At 40.0% G+C, this 21,186-nt stretch overlaps 1 protein-coding gene across 4 annotated transcripts in view; it reads right to left on the reverse strand.

Annotated features, from left to right (window-relative positions):
- Nucleotides 1–1,191: 1,191 nt before the first annotated feature.
- The window catches only part of LOC140494208 (carotenoid-cleaving dioxygenase, mitochondrial-like), a 77,197-nt gene continuing 57,202 nt past the window's right edge, over nt 1,192–21,186 (reverse strand). For all 4 annotated transcript variants that reach the window (XM_072593374.1, XM_072593372.1, XM_072593371.1 and 1 more), the window contains 7 exons: nt 20,272–20,400; nt 19,275–19,435; nt 17,408–17,575; nt 13,364–13,501; nt 12,437–12,619; nt 7,613–7,723; nt 1,192–5,226 (listed from right to left, as the gene is read on the reverse strand). In XM_072593374.1, coding sequence (XP_072449475.1) covers nt 5,113–5,226; nt 7,613–7,723; nt 12,437–12,619; nt 13,364–13,501; nt 17,408–17,575; nt 19,275–19,435; nt 20,272–20,400 — 1,004 coding nt within the window. In that variant the 3' untranslated portion in view covers nt 1,192–5,112. The remainder of the gene's footprint in view (nt 5,227–7,612; nt 7,724–12,436; nt 12,620–13,363; nt 13,502–17,407; nt 17,576–19,274; nt 19,436–20,271; nt 20,401–21,186) is intronic.

Below are 21,186 nucleotides of genomic sequence, written 5' to 3' on the forward strand. Positions count from 1 at the left end.
TCAGATGGGAATGGGTCTGGGTGGGTTACCCTTCGGAGGTTTGGTGTGGACTTGTTGGGCCGAAGGGCCTGTTTCCACACTGTAGGGAATCTAGTCTAATCTAATCAAACATCCTTCTCCGTTGTTTATTGCTATTAATTTCTTATGGAAATAAACCGTGTTGGTCCCAACAGTTTCACTGTGTTTTCATCACAGCACTACCGGTTTTCATTTAATCTAACTTTTTACCTACCTTCCATGCATTTAAGCTTAAAGCATCCACAGCCCAGAGACAGGGAATAAGCAAATTAAATCTTGTTCATCCTATAAAGCTACAATGAAGCTGTCATAGTTACTCCAATTAATATATTTCCCCATCTTCAAAAAAGCTCAATTTCGATACTCTGTAATCAATTTTTAATAGATTAGTTACAGTGTGGAAACAGGCCCTTTGACCCAACAAGTCCACACCGACCCACAAACATTCCCCTACACCTAACACTACAGGCAATTTAGCATAGCCAATTCACCTGGCCTGCACATTTTTTTGGAGTGGGAGGAAATTGGAGCACCCAGAGGAAACCCACACAGACGCTGAGAGAATGCACAAACGCCACACAGTCAGTCACCTGAGGCAGGAATTGAACCCGGGTCTCTGGCGCTGTGAGGCAGCAGTGCTAACCACTATGCCACCATGCCACCCATACTTCTGAAGTGTAGCCACTGCTGCAGTTTAGCAGACAGCCAATTTCAAACCATACTTTTATTTTCATTTAGATACTGTGGCATTACAGGCTGAATCAGCATTTATTTACCAACACTAATTGCCCAAATGGCAGTTAGGAGTCAACTACATTGTTATGGGTCTGGAGTCATATGTAGCCAGATAAGGAGGGCAGGTTTCCTTCCCTAAAATCATTAGTGAACCTGTGGATGTTCAGACAATTGCCAATGGTTCCATAGTCATCATTAGACACTCACTTCCAGATTTCTTTTTTTACTGAATTCAAGTTCCACAATCCTCCATGGCAGGGTTTGAACTCAAGTCTCCAGAACATTATCTAGGTCTCTTAATAGTCCAGCAATAATCCCACAAGATTGTCAGTTCAAATCCCAATCATTTGCACATTAACACCTTGCTAAAATCAACAATACTTTTGTTTAATACAATATTTTAATAAGTTTTGTTTTTATTTTATATTCAGTGGTAAAATTAATCCATTACATATTAACATTAATAAGATATTTGTATACATCTGCAAAGTAATAGTGGCATTCAGTGAAAATATTTGAAAAGAAATTATAGTTCTGTAAAAAATTCATTTGTTTCTTCACAAACATTTTTAATGAATATATTAAAGCTTTGGCACATTGGAATTTTTAAATTTTGTGTATGCAAAGTGCATTAACTCTGGAAAATGAATGCTTAATGCTGTCAGTTCCAAATACAAACAGTTCAGGTACATCATGAGTTAGATAAAAAATGTATTTCCTCTGACTCCCTGAATTGCATCCATATTCAAATTTTCACCAGATGTCACAAGAAAATGATTGGGTTTACAAACATGCAGAATTTTTTCTTTTTTACTCTATGGTATAGTTCGTCTTGCTGTTTAGATCAACAGATTTGACAAACCGAATAATGGAAATGTCTCTGTCTGGTTCAGTTCAATACTGGGATGTGCAGTTATAAACTGAGCTAGCTAGGGGGGATTTCTGAAATGCAGAAACAAAAGGAAGCCATGTTACACCATTCAATTAAACCGTGGCTAATCTGCAACCTAACTCCATATACCTATCGTTCCCGATTTCACCCTAAGAATGTTAGCAAAAAAGAATGTTAGCAAATCTGAACAAGCTCAGATTTTTAAATTAACAACAGACCTAGCATCAACTACCACTTACAGAAAGAAATTCTAATCCTTTATCACCCTTAACAATATCGAAGAACTTCCTAGTTTACTCATCATTCAACTTGCTTTAATTATTAGTCTATCCTCCATATTACTAGACTTCCCAAGCAATAGAAATAGGCTCTTTTTATCAGTTTTGCTTTTGTATCATTATAAGAGAGGGGTTCCTGGATGAAAAGAGGCCAAGTCCATCTTGATCATCTTCTACCCTCTCCTGCAGTCACATGGTTGACCACTAACTGATTTGTTGACGAGGAAGCTCAGAGGAGCAGAAGGATGTTAGAGTCTTCCTCACAGATCCTTAAATGTGGCTGCACAGGCTATTAAGGGTCCTGAAGAAGGCAAATGGGGCACTTGTTTTTATCAGTCAAGGCACAGATTCTAAGAGCAGGGAGGTCATGTTGGAGTTGTACAGGACATTGGTTAGGCCATAACTGGAGTACTGTGTGCAATTCTGGTCACCACACTATAGGAAGGATGTGATTGTACTGGAGAGAGTGCAGAGGAGATTCACCAGGATGGTGCCTAGGGTAGAGCATTTCAGTAGTGGAAAGAGGCTTTATACGGTCAGATTGTTTTCTTTGGAGCATAGAAGAGAGAGGTGTATAAGATTATGACTGATAGAGACAGGATGAATAGAAAACAACTATTCCCCTTAGTCGAGGAGTCAAGAACAAGGGGCCACATTTATGAAATGAAAGATAGAGTCATAGAGTAATAGAGGTGTACAGCTTGGAAACAGACCCTTCGGTCCAACCTGTCCACGTCGACCAGATATCCCAACCCAATCTAGTCCCACCTGCCAGCACCTGGCCCATATCCCTCCAAACCCTTCCTATTCATATACCCATCCAAATGCCTCTTAAATGTTGCAATTGTACCAGGCTCCACCACAGCTCATTCCATACACGTACCACCCTCTACGTGAAAATGTTGCCCCTTAGGTCTCTTTTATATCTTTCCCCTCTCACCCTAAACTTATGCCCTCTAGTTCTGGACTTCCCAATCCCAAGGGAAAAGACTTTGTCAATTTACCCTATCCATGCCCCTCATAATTTTGTAAACCTCTATAAGGTCACCCCTCAGCCTACGACGCTCCAGGGAAAACAGCCCCAACCTGTTCAGCCTCTCCCTGTAGCTCAAATCCTCCAACCCTGGCAACATCCTTATAAATCTTTTCTGAACCCTTTCAAGTTTCACAACATCTTTCTGATAGGAAGGAGACCAGAATTGCACGCAATATTCCAACAGTGGCCTAACCAATGTCCCGTACAGCCGCAACATGACCTCCCAACTCCTATACTCAATACTCTGACCAATAAAGGAAAGCATACCAAATGCTTTCTTCACTATCCTATTTACCTGCGACATCACTTTCAAGGAGCTATGAACCTGTACTCCAAGGTCTCTTTGTTCAGCAACACTCCCTAGGACCTTACCATTAAGTGTATAAGTCCTGCTAAGATTTGCTTTCCCAAAATGCAGCACCTCGCATTTATCTGAATTAAACTCCATCTGCCACTTCTCAGCCCATTGGCCCATCTGGTCCAGATCCTGTTGTAACCTGAGGTAACCCTCTTCGCTGTCCACTACACCTCCAATTTTGGTGTCATCTGCAAACTTACTAACTGTACCTCTTATGCTCGCATCCAAATCATTTATGTAAATGACAAAAAGTAGAGGACCCAGCACCGTCCTTGTGGCACTCCACTGGCCACAGGCCTCCAGTCTGAAAAACAACCCTCCACCACCACCCTTGCTGATCTTTGAGGGGCCCTATTCTCCCCCCTAGTTACACTTTTGTCCTTGATATATTTGTAAAAACCCTTTGGATTATCCTTAATTCTATTTGCCAAAGCTATCTAATATCCCCGTTTTGCCCTCCTGATTTCCCTCTTAGGTACACTCCTACTTCCTTTATACTCTTCTAAGGATTCACTCGATCTATCCTGTCTAAACCTGACATATGTTTCCTTCTTTTTCTTAACCAAACCCTCAATTTCTTTAATCATCCAGCATTCCCTATACCTACCAGCCTTCCCTTTCACCCTGACAGGAATATACATTCTCTGGATTCTTGTTATCTCATTTCTGAAGGCTTCCCATTTTCCAGCCATCCCTTTACCTGCCAACATCTGCCTCCAATCAGCTTTCGAAAGTTCTTGCCTAATACCGTCAAAATTGGCCTTTCTCCAATTTAGAACTTCAACTTTTAGATCTGGTCTACCCTTTTCCATCACGATTTTAAAATGAATAGAATAGGAGGTTTACATGGGATTTGAGGAAAATGTTTTTCACCTAGTAGGTGGCAGGGTCAGGAATGTACTGCATGGGAGGGTAGTTGAGGTCGGAAACCTCACAACATTAAAAAAGTAGTGGATGAACACTTAGTGTCATTACATTCAAAACTATAGGACTAAGGCAGAAAAGTGGGACTGGTATAAACAGTAGTGTATTTTTGGTGATACAGATTCAATGGGCCGAAGGGCCTCTTCCATTCTGATTTTATGAATGGTATTATGACTGACCACATAATCAATCGCTATCAATTAGTCTAAAACAGACCGTGAAATGAGACAAGAAATGTCTGAGTGGTTGTAAGCTTCAGAAACATTGCTCCAAAGTCATCTGTTTATGCCAAGAATGTTACATTTACTACATACCCCATCTCACAGAATGGAATACAAAATATTACTTGTGAAAGAAATCAGCTTAATTTAGTTCTGATAAAATTAATACTGATACCTTCCACCATTAATCTAGGAGGTGCATTCCATAGATTGACTCACTGATGGACCATGCTCATGGGTAACCTATTCTCTATTACAGAGATTGGCTGTTGAGAGGAACTGATGGTTTTATCAGTTTTCTGAGAAAGATAATTTTTTTTTGCCTCTTTTGAAAAGCAGCGTTCTAACAGCAAACATTTTTTTTAAGTATCACACCCATGCATCAGCAATAGGATGTCAAAAATAGTTAAAACTGAACATTAAATGTGATTTTAAGGCCTTAATTTACAGAAAGCTATAATGCTTTGGCTATTTAGCATAACTTGAGCTTACTGGGTTGTTACTAAGTGAGATCTATTGCACTAAATTTGTGAATTAATCATTACTGTTTATTCAATTTTAAGATCACTTTATAACAAAAGCATGCATTTAAATGTTTTTGGAGTTTCTGAGGTGCTGGGACCCAGTTGTACAATTTGTGGAAGTAAGGTCTACTTTGCTGCAAAAACACCATGAAATCCAGATGGTATACGGACAGCCACTTCTGCTCTTCCTATTTCAGTGAAGGTCCTGGCATCAAGGATAAGCAGAAAGCTGCTCTTGTTCTGAAAAACAACAACATTTTTAGTGGCAATCAGAGAGGAAATCACCAATAATGAAATCCAATCATTTTTACTCATATATAAAACATTTTCCTTCAAGTAGCTTTGATGAAGGGCTATAGCAGACGCATTAACCTTCCCTGATATCCTAATTTACCTTTCCATCTTTTAGTAACTTAAAAAGAAACATTCCCGAGAGATCATTATTTACAATCCTTAATACCTTTCACTATTTTGCATTCCTAGCACTGAGCTTGATTACACAACAACAATTTCCTGTCCATTAATTTTAATGACCTGAAATTATATAAGTTGTGAATCATTCCCATGACTTTATTCATAGAAGCATTGAAAATAGGAACAGGAGTAGACCATTTGATTGGAATGTGAGAATGCCAGAAACAGTGAAATAGAGGGCAATGAAAATGTACCCATTCTGATCACTTAATCTGAGCTATCAACATCTTTTCTCCCTCAGCACCCCACACCCACTACCCTCACACCCCCTCACAAACTTTAGCATAAATGCTGTCCTCTCCACAGTTCACTTCAGCTCTGATGAAGAGTCATCTAGACTTGAAATGTTAACTTGCTGTCTCTCCATGGATTCTTTCTGACCCGTTGTGATCGCAGCATTTGTTGTTTTCAGTACAAGGTTAACAATATACTGGGAGCAAGAACCAAATGAAATGGGCATAGTTCTGGGGATCTTCAGATATGAATTGGAGACAGACAGACATTTTGATGACTCGATGTGGCCTAAATTGGGTTAGCTATCTCATCAATAAAGGGCCTCAGGTAGGTGAACCAGAGGGGTGTCAGCGTGGCAACTCTGTGGGATGTAAGGCCAGGAGTATAATTTCACCCCCTCTGGGCTCCATGTGATGGCTGAATAAAAAACACAAGATGAATTTTTTTTGGTGGTTAATCATTAGGCCACAGCCATCAGTATAAGCTGCAGACTGGGTTCTTGTGATTGATGTTGTTTAGGGGCCTCAGGTGTTACACCATTTCTTAACATAATCAAAAGCCTTTATGCACATTTTCAGGTTTTGTGCAAGGTGTTGAATATTGTTCAAAGCCAGTAAGCTGTTTGACATATTTCAAACATTTTTGAAATGTAAGCGGTTTAGGCAAAAATTGACGAATACCCAGACGGTCTATATAACCCAGGTTTCTGTCAAAGTTCCAATATCTTCAGACAGCATCTTCCAAACCCTCAACCACCTCCATCTAGAAGTTCCAGGGCAGCAGATACATGGGAACACCATCAGGTTCCCCTCCAAGCCACGCACCATCCTGACTTGGAAATATATCACCGTTCCTTCACTGTCGCTGGGTCAAAATCCTGGAATTCCCTCCCTAATAGCATTGTGGGTCAATCCACGGCACATGGACTGCAGTCGTTCAAGAAGGCAGCTCACCACCACCCTCTCAAGGGGCAACTAGAGACGGGCAATAAATGCTAGCCCAGCCAGCGACCTCCCCCACCCCCCCCATATCCCACAAAGAAAACTCAACTTCTGATTTGAGACACTGACAATGCTAGTTTTGAAACTGTACTCCCTGGTTCATGATCCTTTTGCCCTGTGACATTTTTACCTTGGCAGAGGTGAGTACTGCAGATGCTGGAGATTAGAGTCAAGATTAGAGCGGTACTGGAAAAGCACAGCAGGTCAGGCAGCATTCAAAGAGCAGGAAAATCGGGAAAAGCCCTTCAACAGGAAATTCCTGGATACTGCTTGACCTGCTGTGCTTTTCCAGCACCATTCTAATCTTGACATTTTTATCTTGGTCAATTTTGTCCGTTCCATTGAGAAGATTGAACATTTCATAAGAACAGGGGTGGACCATTCATCATTTTGCTCCTGTTCCTTCATCCAATTACATCCAGGTTAATCATTATTTCAACTCGATTCTTCTATATCTCTCAGTGCCCTTTCCTAACTAAAATTAAAAAAAATCATTGGCTGAGCAAAAATTAAGTTCAGCTTGGTCGCATGAAAACTTGTCCCCAGACATAACCTTCCATTATCATTTAAATACCTGAAAACCAAAATTCTTTTCTCGCTTGCCTGACTACTCTGGCATCCTTCCTACAATTAAGAATATTAGCTTTGCTACTTCTGAAATTCAGGCAAAATAGAATGTGCACTCTCACAGGAGATTGCATTTTATTATTAGAATAGGTGGCCAGACACTTTTGTGGAGCCAGACATAGAAAATAGCTGTACTCTCTCTCTCTCTCTCTCTCTCTCTCTCTTTCTCTCTCTCTCTCCCTTTCCAGCACTGTTTGGAGGGAGTGAGGTTAAACAGTATTAATTTTAATTAGATGTTCCTATGTTACTTAACAACACTTTTTCCAATTAAGAATGATAATTTGAATCACCTGATTTGGCGAAACAACTACAGATAAGATAATTCCATCATCCTCATCTGCACTGTCGGGAGATGGCACAAAGACTGGCTCTGATGGATAGTACCCTTTTTCTTTCCACATCTGCAAAGAGAAAAAAAAATTACTGTAATACAGTGTTTTTGATGTACAAACTTCACAGAAATGTAAGGAAAGATATTGAATAGTGGAAGAAAGGAAAGAAGGACACATTTATTTAGCACATTTCACAACTTCAGGACAATTTATTACCAATTACATACAAAGCACAATCACTGTCTTAATATAGTTAAAAATCACACAATACCGGGTTAGAGTGCAACAGGTTTAATTGGAAGTAAGGATACATAATCCTTTATCTGAAGCACTCAGGACCAGCTGGCTTTTGGAATTAGGAACTTTTTGAAATTCGGAATAAGTGACAGTTCAACGGTGAAATTTTTAAAAATCTTACCGAACAGCAGACTCACTGTGAACAACGGGCCCTGAGACAGAATTAAGACCTGCCATTGCTGGGCCACACAGACCCATGTTGTATCTGAGTGACACGCATCAAGTGAGTGTGGAGTTGGGTTAACTGTTTGCACACCAAACGGCCTCGTTAATGAGATAAAAACTTCACAAAAAAAAGACCTTCAGATTTTGGGATTTTGGATAAAGGGTTGTCTTCCTGTACTAGGTTGTCTACCTTTATCAGGTAACTATGAAGGAGCAGCGCTCCGAAAGCTAGTGCTTCCAAATGAACCTGTTGAACTATAACCTAGTGTGTGATTTTTAACTTTGTCCATCCCGGTCCAACACCGGCACCTCTACATCATGTCTTAATATAGAAAAGCTTGGCTAAAGAGATACATATTAAGGCAAGCTTGAAAGTAATAGATGGGGCAGAGAGGGTTTGAAGAGGGAATTCTAGATTTTGACTACACAGGGTAAAAACAACAGTCACCAATGTAAGAAAATGTGGATCAGTGAGCACAAGGAGATGGACCAGTGAGAAAATATACACTGAGGTTTGGATGACCTGATAATTACAGAAGAATTTCAGTGGAGAGGTAACACCTATTCCGACAAGTCCTGACGAACATATCCCAACAGTCACTGCATCAGAGGTCAGATCAGTTTTCCTTCGTGTGAATCCAAGGAAAGCAATGGGATCAAGTGGAATACCAGGCCGTACACTCAGAGCACGTGCAGATCAACTGGCAGAGGTCTTCTCGGACATCTTCAACCTCTCCCTGTGCCTAAGAAGGCTCATGCAGCATGACTACCGCCCAGTGGTCATGACGAGTTTTGAAAGGCTGGTCATGGCATTAATCAACTCCAGCCTCCCCACTACTCTTGACCCACTCTAATTTGTCTATCGGACCAACAGATCCACGTTAGATGCCATATCACTTGCTCTTCACTCCTCCCTAGAACATCTTCTCACCAAGAACAGCTACATAAGAATCCTACTCATTGACTACAATTCCGCCTTCAACCCTATTATCCCTTCAAGACTGATTACTAAACATGGTAAAAACAATGACTGCAGATGCTGGAAACCAGATTTTGGATTAGTGATGCTGGAAACCAGATTTTGGATTCGTGGTGCTGGAAAAGCACAGCAGTTCAGGCAGCATCCGAGGAGCAGGAAAATCGACATTTCGGGCAAAAGCCCTTCATCAGGAATACAGGCAGAGTGCCTGAAGGGTGGAGAGAAAAATGAGAGGAGGGTGGGGGTGGGGAGTGTCTTTACCTACCTGATTACTAAACATAGTGATCTCAGACTAAGCCCCACTCTCTGTAACTGGATCCTCAGTTTCCTGACCTACAGGCCACAATCAGTGAAGACTGGGGACAAGATTTCACCATCACGAACACTCAACACTGGAGCTCCCCAGGGGTGCGTACTCAGCCCTTGACTATACTCACTGTCTACCCACAGCTGCGCCGCCAAATACCAGACTAATGCCATTTACAAGTTCACTGATGACACATAGTCAGTTGAATCTCAGATGGCAACGCAACAGGTAACAGACGGAAGATGGAAGACCTGGAAAAATGGTGCACTGAGAACCACCCAGCTCTCAATGCCAGCAAAACGAAGGAACTCATTATTGACTTTCGGTGGGATGTTACTCATGCCCCCCTTCACCTTAACAGCATAGAGGTGGAATGAGTGAAGAGTGTCAAGCTCCTGGGAGTGGTCATCCACAACAAGCTTTCTTGGACTTTTCATGTGGGCACATTGGTTACAAAGGCCCAACAACGTCTCTTCTGCCTCAGGCAGCTGAGGAAATTTGGCATGACGGCGAATACCCTTGCCAAATTTTATAGCAGCGTCATCAAGAGCATTCTGTCTGGATGCATCACTACCTGGTATGGTAACTACCATTCAAGAATGGAGACGGTTACAGAGAGTGGTGAACTCAGCCCGGACAATCACAAAGGCCAACCTCCCATCTATAGAATCCATCTACCAGGCCCGCTGTCAAGGAAAGGCCGCCAGCATTCTCAAAGATCCATCTCACCCTGGTAATGTTTTTCTACAACCTCTACCATCGGGTAGAAGGTACAGAAGCCTGAACACATGCACCAGCCTGTATTGCAACAGTTTCTACCCTGCTGTTGTTAGAATACTTAATGGACTCACAAACTCTTAACATTTGCCTGTTCCTGTGTTTTTGTTTTTGCTGCTGTTTACCTATTATTTACTTACCTATGCTACTTAACTCTGTGATCTGCCTGTATTGCTCGCAAGACAAAGCTTTTCACTGTGCCCCGGTATACGTGACAATAAATTCAATTCAAATTCAAATTCGAATGGACGGTCAGTCAGGAAACTGATGGAATGTCAAATCTGAAAGTGACAATGAAATGGATGAGGATTTCAACATCAGATGAGCTCAGGAAAGAACTGAGGTGACATGCAAGTAGGGGTATTAGTATTGGAGAGGATGGTGGGAGTTTCAGAAATCTGAATAGAAAAAAAAAATTGCTCACCCAGTAATGGATGCCAAACAAGTGGTCTGAGAGCACTAACACAATGGTGGGATTAAAAAAGTTCAGAGAAGTGGATAAAGGAATGAAGGTGACAATGTGGATGCCCGTAAATTTTAAAGGTGACAATCATGATCAAAAAGAAGCCATCGACAGAGCTATCTGGTGACTACTGATGAGGAACCAATGGCCCCAACTGAGAGCAATTTCATTCAGCGGGATGGTAGAGAATGATTGTTTTCTAATGTGTTTTAAAATGTGTGATTTTTATGTCTATGGATTACATATTTAAAGTCTGGATTTCAGGATGGTGTTTGTTACCCTAATGAAGGGTTTGTTGTTTTAAAAAAAAGCCTAGGTCAGACCGTCCTTTGAGAAGAATGTCCTCACCCAGTATGTGTCAGATTGTGAGGCGTCCCTGCAGAATCAATGGAATAAGATGTTTATACAAAGGAAGCTTGCAACTGAAGATTCAACACTTAAAACAATTAGCTTGCTTTTAGCTCAGCTCTAACAAGGATTCATTTAAATTTTGAATGCCTAAGATCAAAAGATTTTACAGCAATTCAGAGGGGGCCCAATTGAGATCAGAAGTGAGTACAGTTTCTCTCCTAATAAGGAGATTTCTTTTTCGAGCACATCAGGGAAACATTGTTACTTCAATGGAAAGATTTAGTTTGTGCAAACCAGGAGTGTTTGATTTGAATCTGAGAAAGTTTAAGCTCTCAACTTATGAGTATTTATAAGAAAACTCTACAGTTTACAGGGCAGAAACTGGAAAGAATCTATTAAGTAGAAATTAAAGATGTTAAATAAAGATGTCATCTCTCTACATTTGACTCTCTGTATGAATAATATCAAGTAACAGGTTAAGACTTTGTTTTGCTGTTTGTTTAAAGATCTAGCTCACTGTGTTCTATGTCTTGATAGCTTGGTTGTTTTCTTTTCGTCTTATAAACTATTGTTGCTAAAGAAAGTCTGTAGCCTCATGCGACTATGTTTCAGTGACTGATGACCACATTATCTAAATTTTTTTTTAAAATTTTATTAAGCCAGCTTTCATTCTCAGAAATTACCTGACCAGTACTGCCATAATTTGGGATCATAACACTAACCACATCAAAGACAAAGTTACAAAGAATGCTCTCCATGATCTTGGTATCGATTATACTGGTGCTGTTATGTTGTGAAGTAAAAATCTGATCAGAGGTTCAAATGGAAGTCTACAGGAGGTGAACATTTGAAGACAGAAAGATGTAGGAATGAACTTTTGAGGAGGATCTATGTTCAGGGGGATGTACCTCAACTGAGCTAGCTTAGTTCAGGGAAACAATTTAAAATAAAGATTAGCTACTTTTAGAAGCAACTAGCAACAAAGAATATATTTGCAAAAGAACAATTTTGATGGAAAGACAAAACTGTGTGCATTGTGAAAGATTTTGCTCTAGAAAATGTGCTGCTAGAAAACAATGACTTGATAGAAAGAGTAAAGTTTCAACACAATTCTGAAGATATGCTTTGAGATTCTCATTCAATATTTTCATGATTGTTGAAAGCAGAGAGTTCCATTGGATTTACAATAAACAAACTAGCTGTTTAAAACAATAAATTATACTGGTACTTAAGTCCTACCCAAATCTCCTTTCACTTTACTTCATCTGTCACCATCTCTCTCGAATCCTCCTTCATCATCTACTCAACTTTCATAAATCTGCCATACAGAATTATATTTCTAATGACCAGATACAACTCCACATGTTCATTTCAAAGGCACTTTCAAACAAATAAAATAGGCAGCACGTATTACAAAAACAGATTCCAGTCAAAAGTTTATACCTTAAATTTCTTTGTTTCCACATCCATTTTTATAAGAGAATCTACCATGATGTTGTTTATTCCACATCCATACAAAAATTTGTATTTCTTCATGTTATACTTTGCATAGTTAATTTGCGGAAATTCCATTCCACCTTCATCCAATAAATCGTCATCATGGAGGTCCTCAAACTCACACCAAATCTACAGCAAATAAAAAAAATTGAACATTATATTTGCCTTATATTTTTTAAATGTCTCCATTAAACAAGATACTGCCATTTTGCACAGATTATATTATGTCAAAGAGGCTGATAACAAATAAATACATGTCCAAACTGTACTTCAAGTAATTCAACATTTGTAAAGAGATTGTCCACCTTAAGCAATCTCAAGACAAAGATAGTACTGTCTAACATGGCATAACACTGCTCAATAATGTGGCCTAAACCCTAACTAGCAGATAATCCGACTCTGCACTTTCACCTCCTATACCAGTCTTTGATTTTACTTGTAAAGCTACTAATTTAGTCGAATTCAGTAACTTCTTTCCATGAGAATAAGATTGAGAATTCAAAACTCACAAACAAAATTATAAAATGGAAAAATCTTTAGAAATCTCAGATTTTTAGTTGATAATATCAAACAGCTGAAACATAATAAAATGATTTTATTTAGCTTTATTCACAATTCACTGAGCAAGTACTGCAAGAGTTTTTATTGGTTTCAGGTTCATCAGTGCAAAGGTAATTTTGTGATTTTTTTTCATTTCTATATTGTCCATCCATTGTAACACCATTTCAAAATTAGGAAGTTAAAGACTATGTTTCACATTGTTAACAAGTATACATAAATTTGTGTCTTGTTACGAAATGCGCTGACCAAAGTAAAAAGTGTTTTGAATAAAACTGAATAGGCTCACTCAAAGATAACTGACAGTGAATATACCTTTCCATCAGCCGTTCTGAATACAACTGCATTGCTGTATGTCAAAGTGTTGAGGTTCTGATTTATAGGTGTGTTGGAGTTGATATTCAAAGGCAAGACAAATCTGCGTGGTAAGCTTTTTGGTAAAGTATTGTAGACCTAAGGATGTAGTAGAATAGATTAGTCATGGATTCACATCAAGAAGGAAGCTAAAAGTTTGCAATAAACACCTGTGAAAGAAATATTGTGCACAAAACCTGAAATTGCTGGAGAAACTCAGCATGTCTGGCAGCATCTGTTGAAAGAGAAAACAAAATTAACATTTCAATTCCAGTGACTCTTCCTCAGAACATAGGTCACTGGAGTCAAAACATTAACTCTGTTTTCTCTCCACAGTATACTGCCAAACCGGTTGAGTTTTTCCAGCAATTTCTGTTCTTGTTTCTGATTTTCAATATTCACAATTTTTTGTTTCATTTTTTTTGTATAATAGGCAGTTTATTTAACAATGCAGTTTCTTGCCATCTTCAGGAGTTAAGGTTACCCTATGATCTTTTAGGATCGATGTGGTTGATACAGTTAGTCAAGAGCTGCTTTGTATCTGTCAGATACATGAATGACATTCCTTGCTTTGGTATGTAACAGTGCTTCGATTTTTTTTTCATTTTTCCTGAACTTTCATATTTCCCTGATCATACTCTGAAAAACAATAAAGCAGCCACAGTAAGGAATAATTTAACTTTTCTGATTTGACCACTACCGAACAACCCAAAAGGTCTCCTTCTTCAAAGACCGCAATTTCCCCTCCGACGTAGTCAATGATGCGCTCCACCGCATCGCCTCCACTTCCCACACCTCTGCCCTTGAACCCCGCCCCTCCAATCGCCACCAGGACAGAACCCCACTGGTCCTCACCTTCCACCCCACCAACCTCCAGATACATCATATCATCCTCCATCATTTCCGCCACCTCCAAACAGACCCCACCACCAGGGATATATTTCCCTCCCCACCCCTATCAGCGTTCTGGAGAGACCACTCCCTACGCGACTCCCTCTTCAGGTCCACAACCCCCACCAACCCAACCTCCACTCCCGGCACCTTCCCCTGCAACCGCAAGAAGTGTAAAACTTTCCCCCACACCTCCCCCCTCACCTCCCTCCAAGGCCCCAATGGATCCTTCCATATCCGTCGCAAATTCACCTGCACCTCCACACACATCATTTACTGTATCCATTGCACCCGATGTGGAATCCTCTACATTGGGGAGACAGGCCGCTGACTTGCGGAACGTTTCAGGGAACACCTCTGGGACACCAGCACCAACCAACCCAACCGCCCCGTGGCTGAACACTTTAACTCCCCCTCCCGCTCTGCCAAGGACATGCAGGTCCTTGGCCTTCTCCATCGCCAGACCCTGACCACACGATGCACGGAGGAAGAGCACCTCATCTTCTGCCTAGGAATCCTCCAACCACATGGGATAAATGTAGATTTCTTCAGCTTCCCCATTTCCCCTCCCCCCACCTTATCTCAGTCCCAAGCCCAGATTCAGCACCGCCCTCTTGACCTGCAATCTTCTTCCTGACCTCTCCGCCTCCACCCCCTCTCCGGCCTATCACCCTCACCCTCACCTCTTTTCACCTATTGTATTCCCAGCGCCCCTCCCCCAAATTCCCTCCCCCCTACCCTTTATCTCAGCCCACTTGGCACACCAGCCTCATTCCTGTAGAAGGGCTTATGCCCGAAACATCGATTCTCCTGCTCCTCAGATGCTGCCTGGCCTGCTGTGTTTTTCCAGCACCACATTTTTCGTCTCTGGTCTCCAGCATCTGCAGTCCTCACTTTCTCCTGATTTGTTTACTTGGTTTGCTGAATAATTTCTACCTTGAATAAAAATGGTAGTCACACCCATTTACACTACTCGCACATTTCACCTTAAATACTCCCAAATCTAGGATATGCAATATAAGAATTCAAAACATAGCACAATACTGCACAACAAAGTGCTCTAATCCCAACTAGAATATAATCCAAATTCCCCACTTCCACTTCCCATACCAATCTGTGGTTTTCAAGTGTGAAGCAATTTAGGAAAAATTAGTGTTTTGTTTGTCTGTGTGTAACATCAAGAATTCAGAATTAATCAACAGCAATATCATAGAGTCATAGTCATAGAGATGTATAGCATGGAAACAGACCCCTCGGTCCATGCCAAACATATATCCCAAACCAATCTCGTCCCACCTGCCAGCACCCACGCGTATCCCTCCAAACCCTTCCTATTCACATACCCATATCAAAGAAAGAAAATTATGTTCCACTATAGAAAACTAGAACTGATTGAGAATATAACAACAATTTGCATTTACATAATATTCTTAGCAAAGTAAAACATTTAATGCTACATCACAACAATGTTATTAAATAAAATCTGATTCAAAACCCCATGAAGAGATATTGGGACAGGTGGTAAAATGCTTTTGTCGAAGATGTAGGTTTCAATAAGTTTCTTATTGAACAGAGAGAGGTGAAGAAGCAGAGACGTGTATCAAGGGATTGCTAGGACAAGGACCTGGGTAGCTGTTGGCAATGGTGCCAATGGTAGGAAGCTGAAAATTAGAGACGTGCAGATGGTTCAGAATTGGAGTAGCACAGAACTCTCAGAACAGTTAGGGCTGAAGAAGGCAAGATGAAGGGATTTAAAAACAAAGATGAGAATTTTAAAATTGAGACATCATTAACAAGCTGGAGGTCAGTGTAGGTTAACAAGCATGAGAAATGGGTGAAAGAGATTTCATGTGAGTGAGGATATGAGGAGAAGAATTTCAATAAGCTCAGGTTTCCAGAGGGTGCAAGGTGGGAAGCTGATTGAAATGCTCAAAGCCAGGAGGTGAGAAACATGTGGATGAAGAAATGAGCAAAGGAACAATCAGGGATGGATGATGTTACAGAGAGATCAGCTGGTGGTCTTGATTGATCATAAATGGACCTGGAAGGTCATCTCATGGTCAAACAGGAGGCCAAGATTCTGAAGAGTCTGGTTCAACCTCAGATCACATCCAAGAAGAGTCATCGCAGTAATGGCAATGAAAAATAATTATGCAACTTGTAATTTTTTTTACTTTAAACTATTTTCCTAATCAACCTGTTTAGAGATGTTATTACGCACCTCTGGAGCAGGTAGCACTTGAACACAGGCCTCCCAGTCCAGGGATAGAGACACTACCACTGTGCCACCAGAGGATTATAGAATTGTAAACTGGATTAAAAATGTTGTGCTTGACAATTATCAATTTTCGTTATTGATTCATCCTTAACAATATGGAATGTTAACACTGAGACACAAGAGAGCTGTTATTTTTATGTTACTCTGTCATTGGGCATTCTGTGCACGTCATGTATCTATTACATAGTAAGTTGAATATTTCCTTATCCAAATGGCAGCTAGATAATCATTTATAATATCTACATTTGCATTGATTTGATGAGAAAATGACATTATTTTTTCATATTTATTTTATATACTAGACACTGTTAATTGTATATCAATGCCTTCTTCAAGTACCTTCTGCCATGTATGATTTAGGCACCAAAAGGATGGAAAAGCAACCTTTGCAATGTAGTTAATGCTTTGCTGCATATAAATGGCTGAAGCTAACTTGTTCCACTGAATTTCTTCCCACCAGAAAGATTAGGCAGCATCCGCATCTACAAACATTCATAACTCCATTGAAATGGGACTCATTGCTCAAGGCGTCAAAACACCAGGCAAATGATGCAGCAACATTTTACACTAATCACTTCTCTTGGCCAAAAGAAAATATGAGCATAAAACTCCTTCTGTCACCAGCATGTAATTTAGTTTTGTTTCTGTTTCACAAGACAAAGGTATAACTTATATCTCTACAAAGAATTAGGATTTGCATAACATTTCTGTAACGTGTGGTGTTTGGTAACAAAGGAGCATTGATGTTAAAACCCACAGTATGCCCAATGCCAAAGATTGTATAGTGTAAAGAACCACTGACGCACTGAAACCATAAAATATTATTTAATTATGACCTCATCCAATGCTTCTCCAGACTGACGTAAATTTTGGAGGTTGATTTTATTCATGATATCGCCATTATCAAGGCCGCAGAGATCAAGAACAATAAAGCCATCATCTTCAAATGCATTAATATGATGGAATGTACTGAAGGCTTTGCTGTAATACTTGAAGGGTACAATCTATAAAAGGAATATTAAAATATTTAGGTACAAGGAAAAGTTCTTTGGCTCAAAAATAAATGTCAAAACCAATTTTAAAAATATACACCTTATTCATGAATATATTTCATTATTGCAGAATACCAAACATGTATTTTTTCTTTATCCTTGTTTTGAAAGCATCATAAATTGTTAATCCCAGCAATTTATGTAAGGCTGATAAACCATTAATGTTAAGGAGCAGATGTTTTCAAAGCAGTTTAGATCTTATGACTGTGTAGTCAGTAAACCTACAGCCTCTATTCCTCTGTTAACTGCATGACCCTTGCATCCCTTTTATAGAATTACATGATCTTGTTGCTCTTTATCACATATCCTGCACTCCATCCCCTAACCACACCTCACGGGTAAGATGAATAACATGTTGTCAATTCTTTCTTCATACTTGTTTTCAAGACAGGATTGTTGAGCATCTTAAGGGCAATTTTAACTCACAGCAACATGGAGTTTAAAGCCCAAGCATTGCATCCTCTGCTCACATTCCATTCCCATTGCAATGCTATAGTGTTCTCAGGGAAAATGAAGGTACCATAGTCTTACCAGACCATAGGACTGATGTTCCATGAGAAAGTAAGACAGAGAGAGACAGAGAACATGTGGGGTTTAATCTGAGGGTAACCACACTTGAAGGGTTTCTAAGGACTGTGTTTAACTCAGCTATGAGTCTAATGAATCATGCAAATGTCATGCCATTAGGACTTTGATGCAGTTTTAGCTGTTTACTGAGCACAACATTCACCATGGATGCCCCACTCATTGCTACCTGAATATTCCCAGTTAAGTCCACTGAGTAAGTTTAAGACTGAACTTTGTGAAGCCAGATCTGCTCCTCTGGGCTCAACAACTGCCTGCCACATTGACTCTACACCCCTCTTCCAAATATGGCTTGAATGAGATTAGCAAGTGCAGCAAAGACCAACAATCAAACAAGATACTCTTAATTTGGATCCCTCATTCTTTAAACTGAGATGTGTATTTACAATCATCAATCGAGTTCCATGACCTTCCCCTTAGTAGTTTTGCTTCTCTTACATAATTTATCATTATTCAGCCAAAACAGCAACTGGATGATTTACTCAAAGGCCTAGTCCAATGCTGCTTTTAGCTTGGCACGTCAAAGACATGCAAAACCAAAGAATAGCCTATCTGCTCAGACTTTTCCTCCAGCCAATGGTAAACCACATCATCCCTGTGTGTAACTTCCTGTCAATAACAGGGTTGACAACAGGATATGTGGTGCTGGAAGAGCACAGCAGTTCAGGCAGCATCCAACGAGCAGCGAAATCGACGTTTCAGGCAAAAGCCCTTCATCAGGAATAAAGGCAGTGAGCCTGAATTTTGCCCGAAACGTCGATTTCGCTGCTCGTTGGATGCTGCCTGAACTGCTGTGCTCTTCCAGCACCACTAATCCAGTATTTGGTTTTCAGCATCTGCAGTCATTGTTTTTACCAACAGGATATGTGGCTAGGTGAACTGAGACATCTTTGTATTGTCACATTGACTAACTTTCTCCAGAACATAAATAGGTTTTCTTGCTGTTGAAATATACATGTGAAAGCTCAAAAAAAAGGTGAAAGGCTCATTCCATCTAACTGCAAACATTGCTGATTGTGTATTGAAAACAATCTTCACAGATAGTGTAGTAAAGGAAGTGACTTACCTCTCCTGAGTGTTTATTAGCTACATGGATGACAGTGTTGAGTTCTGGCTCCCAGTTAAATGCACAGCTTAAACTTTCACCCCTGAACTTGGATGTAAGAATTTTCAATACATTTATTTTCAGAGGTTGTTCGACAAAGACAACATAGTTCTCAGATATTCCTGTCATAGAAAAATTCATCATCATTACCATACTTTTATAGAGTCCAATGCATCCATTCATAATTATTCCATTTTTGTATTTGGGAATTTCATAAACCCAGTAAGCAAGAAAGGTAGCCCCATAAGAGAGAAACAATTGGTGATATGTTTAAACTGAGGGTCAGCATGCCTCAGTTGAGGAATGAGGTTGAGATCTTTGTGGTATCCTCAGCCTGATGTTGGAATTGAACCTATATTATTGATGTTTTGCTACATCACAAATGAGCCAACCCCTTTGCAAAGAAGGTTTGGAGAGAGATGCAGTGGTTTTTGCTGAAGTTCGTCCCAAGCAGCTCCATGATGCAGGGCTCTAATCTACAGGCTGTTCCCCTGGACACATATCGAGATAAATGTCGAATACACCTGGAGGACCATAAACTCAGTGAAAAACACTCTTTGATCTGCCTGAATCTTGTTGGTCTTCCAGAGTGGAGAATTGACCTTGACTGAGTGTTGTAGACTGGCACACTCCAAGTTCCAGGACTCTGTGCTGAGGGACATACTAAAGCTTGGGGCAGCTGCCACCAAGGTGCAGTGGGGAAAAACCAACATCTCAGGTCTTTGTGCCTCAAACGTACATAAATAATGTCCTACATGAGTAAGAAATGCCTTTGGTTTTGCAACTGTAGGTCATTTTAAAAGAATATATATATCATCAAACACTCCTCAGAAATTAAAATAAAACATAAAATAGAGTTACTCCTTTGGTTGATTTGTTTGTTTCATTTGGTCTTTGACAGAGGGAAATTTACAAGTCAAGTCACAATCTATGCTGGTAATTAGAAGGTATTTCAAACCAAAGCTGTGGTAGTAAGAAGGCTTCATGCTGTTGCCTGGTGTTATTTGACAAACAACTCTGGCGTCTTCGAGTGTCTCCTCATCATCTGATTTCTGCTGAGGAACTGCAATGATGTTATAGGCCGTGCCTACAAAACAAAACATAAATATTGATCATGGAACATAGAACATTACAGCAGAGTACAGGCCCTTCAGCCCTCGATGTTGTGCCGAACTGTGGAACCAATCTGAAGCCCATCTAACCTACACAATTCCATTATCATCCATATATTTTCCCAATGACCATTTAAATGCTTTCAAAGTTGATGAGACTACTGTTGCAATATAAAATGATTCATTCAGTCTGGCAACTCTGCTTGGGTTTCAAACTGCATATGTCACTGAGCTCAATTCTGCACACATCCCATAACCTCTTTATTATTCTTCATTCATCAATGATAATCATTCTTGAAAGAATTAGTGAACCAACATGATCAATGATTTCTGGTAGAGAATTTACTTTCAGAACACCCTCAGTTTAAAAGGATATTTTCCAGTCTCACCTTAATTCTTTGCACAATTCTCTTCAACATCTGGCCCTTTGTTGTCACATCAGCAAGCAGTGCAAACAACCTATTACCATTAACATTACCATGACCCTACATGAAGAGCTTTATTGAATCACCTCTGAGCTCCAGTAAAGGAAAAGTTTTTATTTTCTAATAAGTGTAAACTGCAATTTATTATTTATCCCCTCAGCAAATATCTATAAGGTTGTCAAGCATGGTTTGTCATATTATTAGGAAACAACGTTGTTGAAACTTGAACAAAAACAGAAAAATACTGTGCCTACAAGAATGCGTCAGAACTTAAGAATTCTGCAGCGAGCACCCGTCTGCCCACGCCTATCTATCATCCATATGGTTCATGTCAGG

This window comes from Chiloscyllium punctatum, chromosome 23 (genome assembly GCF_047496795.1).
Source record: "Chiloscyllium punctatum isolate Juve2018m chromosome 23, sChiPun1.3, whole genome shotgun sequence".
NCBI classification, from domain to species: domain Eukaryota; kingdom Metazoa; phylum Chordata; class Chondrichthyes; order Orectolobiformes; family Hemiscylliidae; genus Chiloscyllium; species Chiloscyllium punctatum.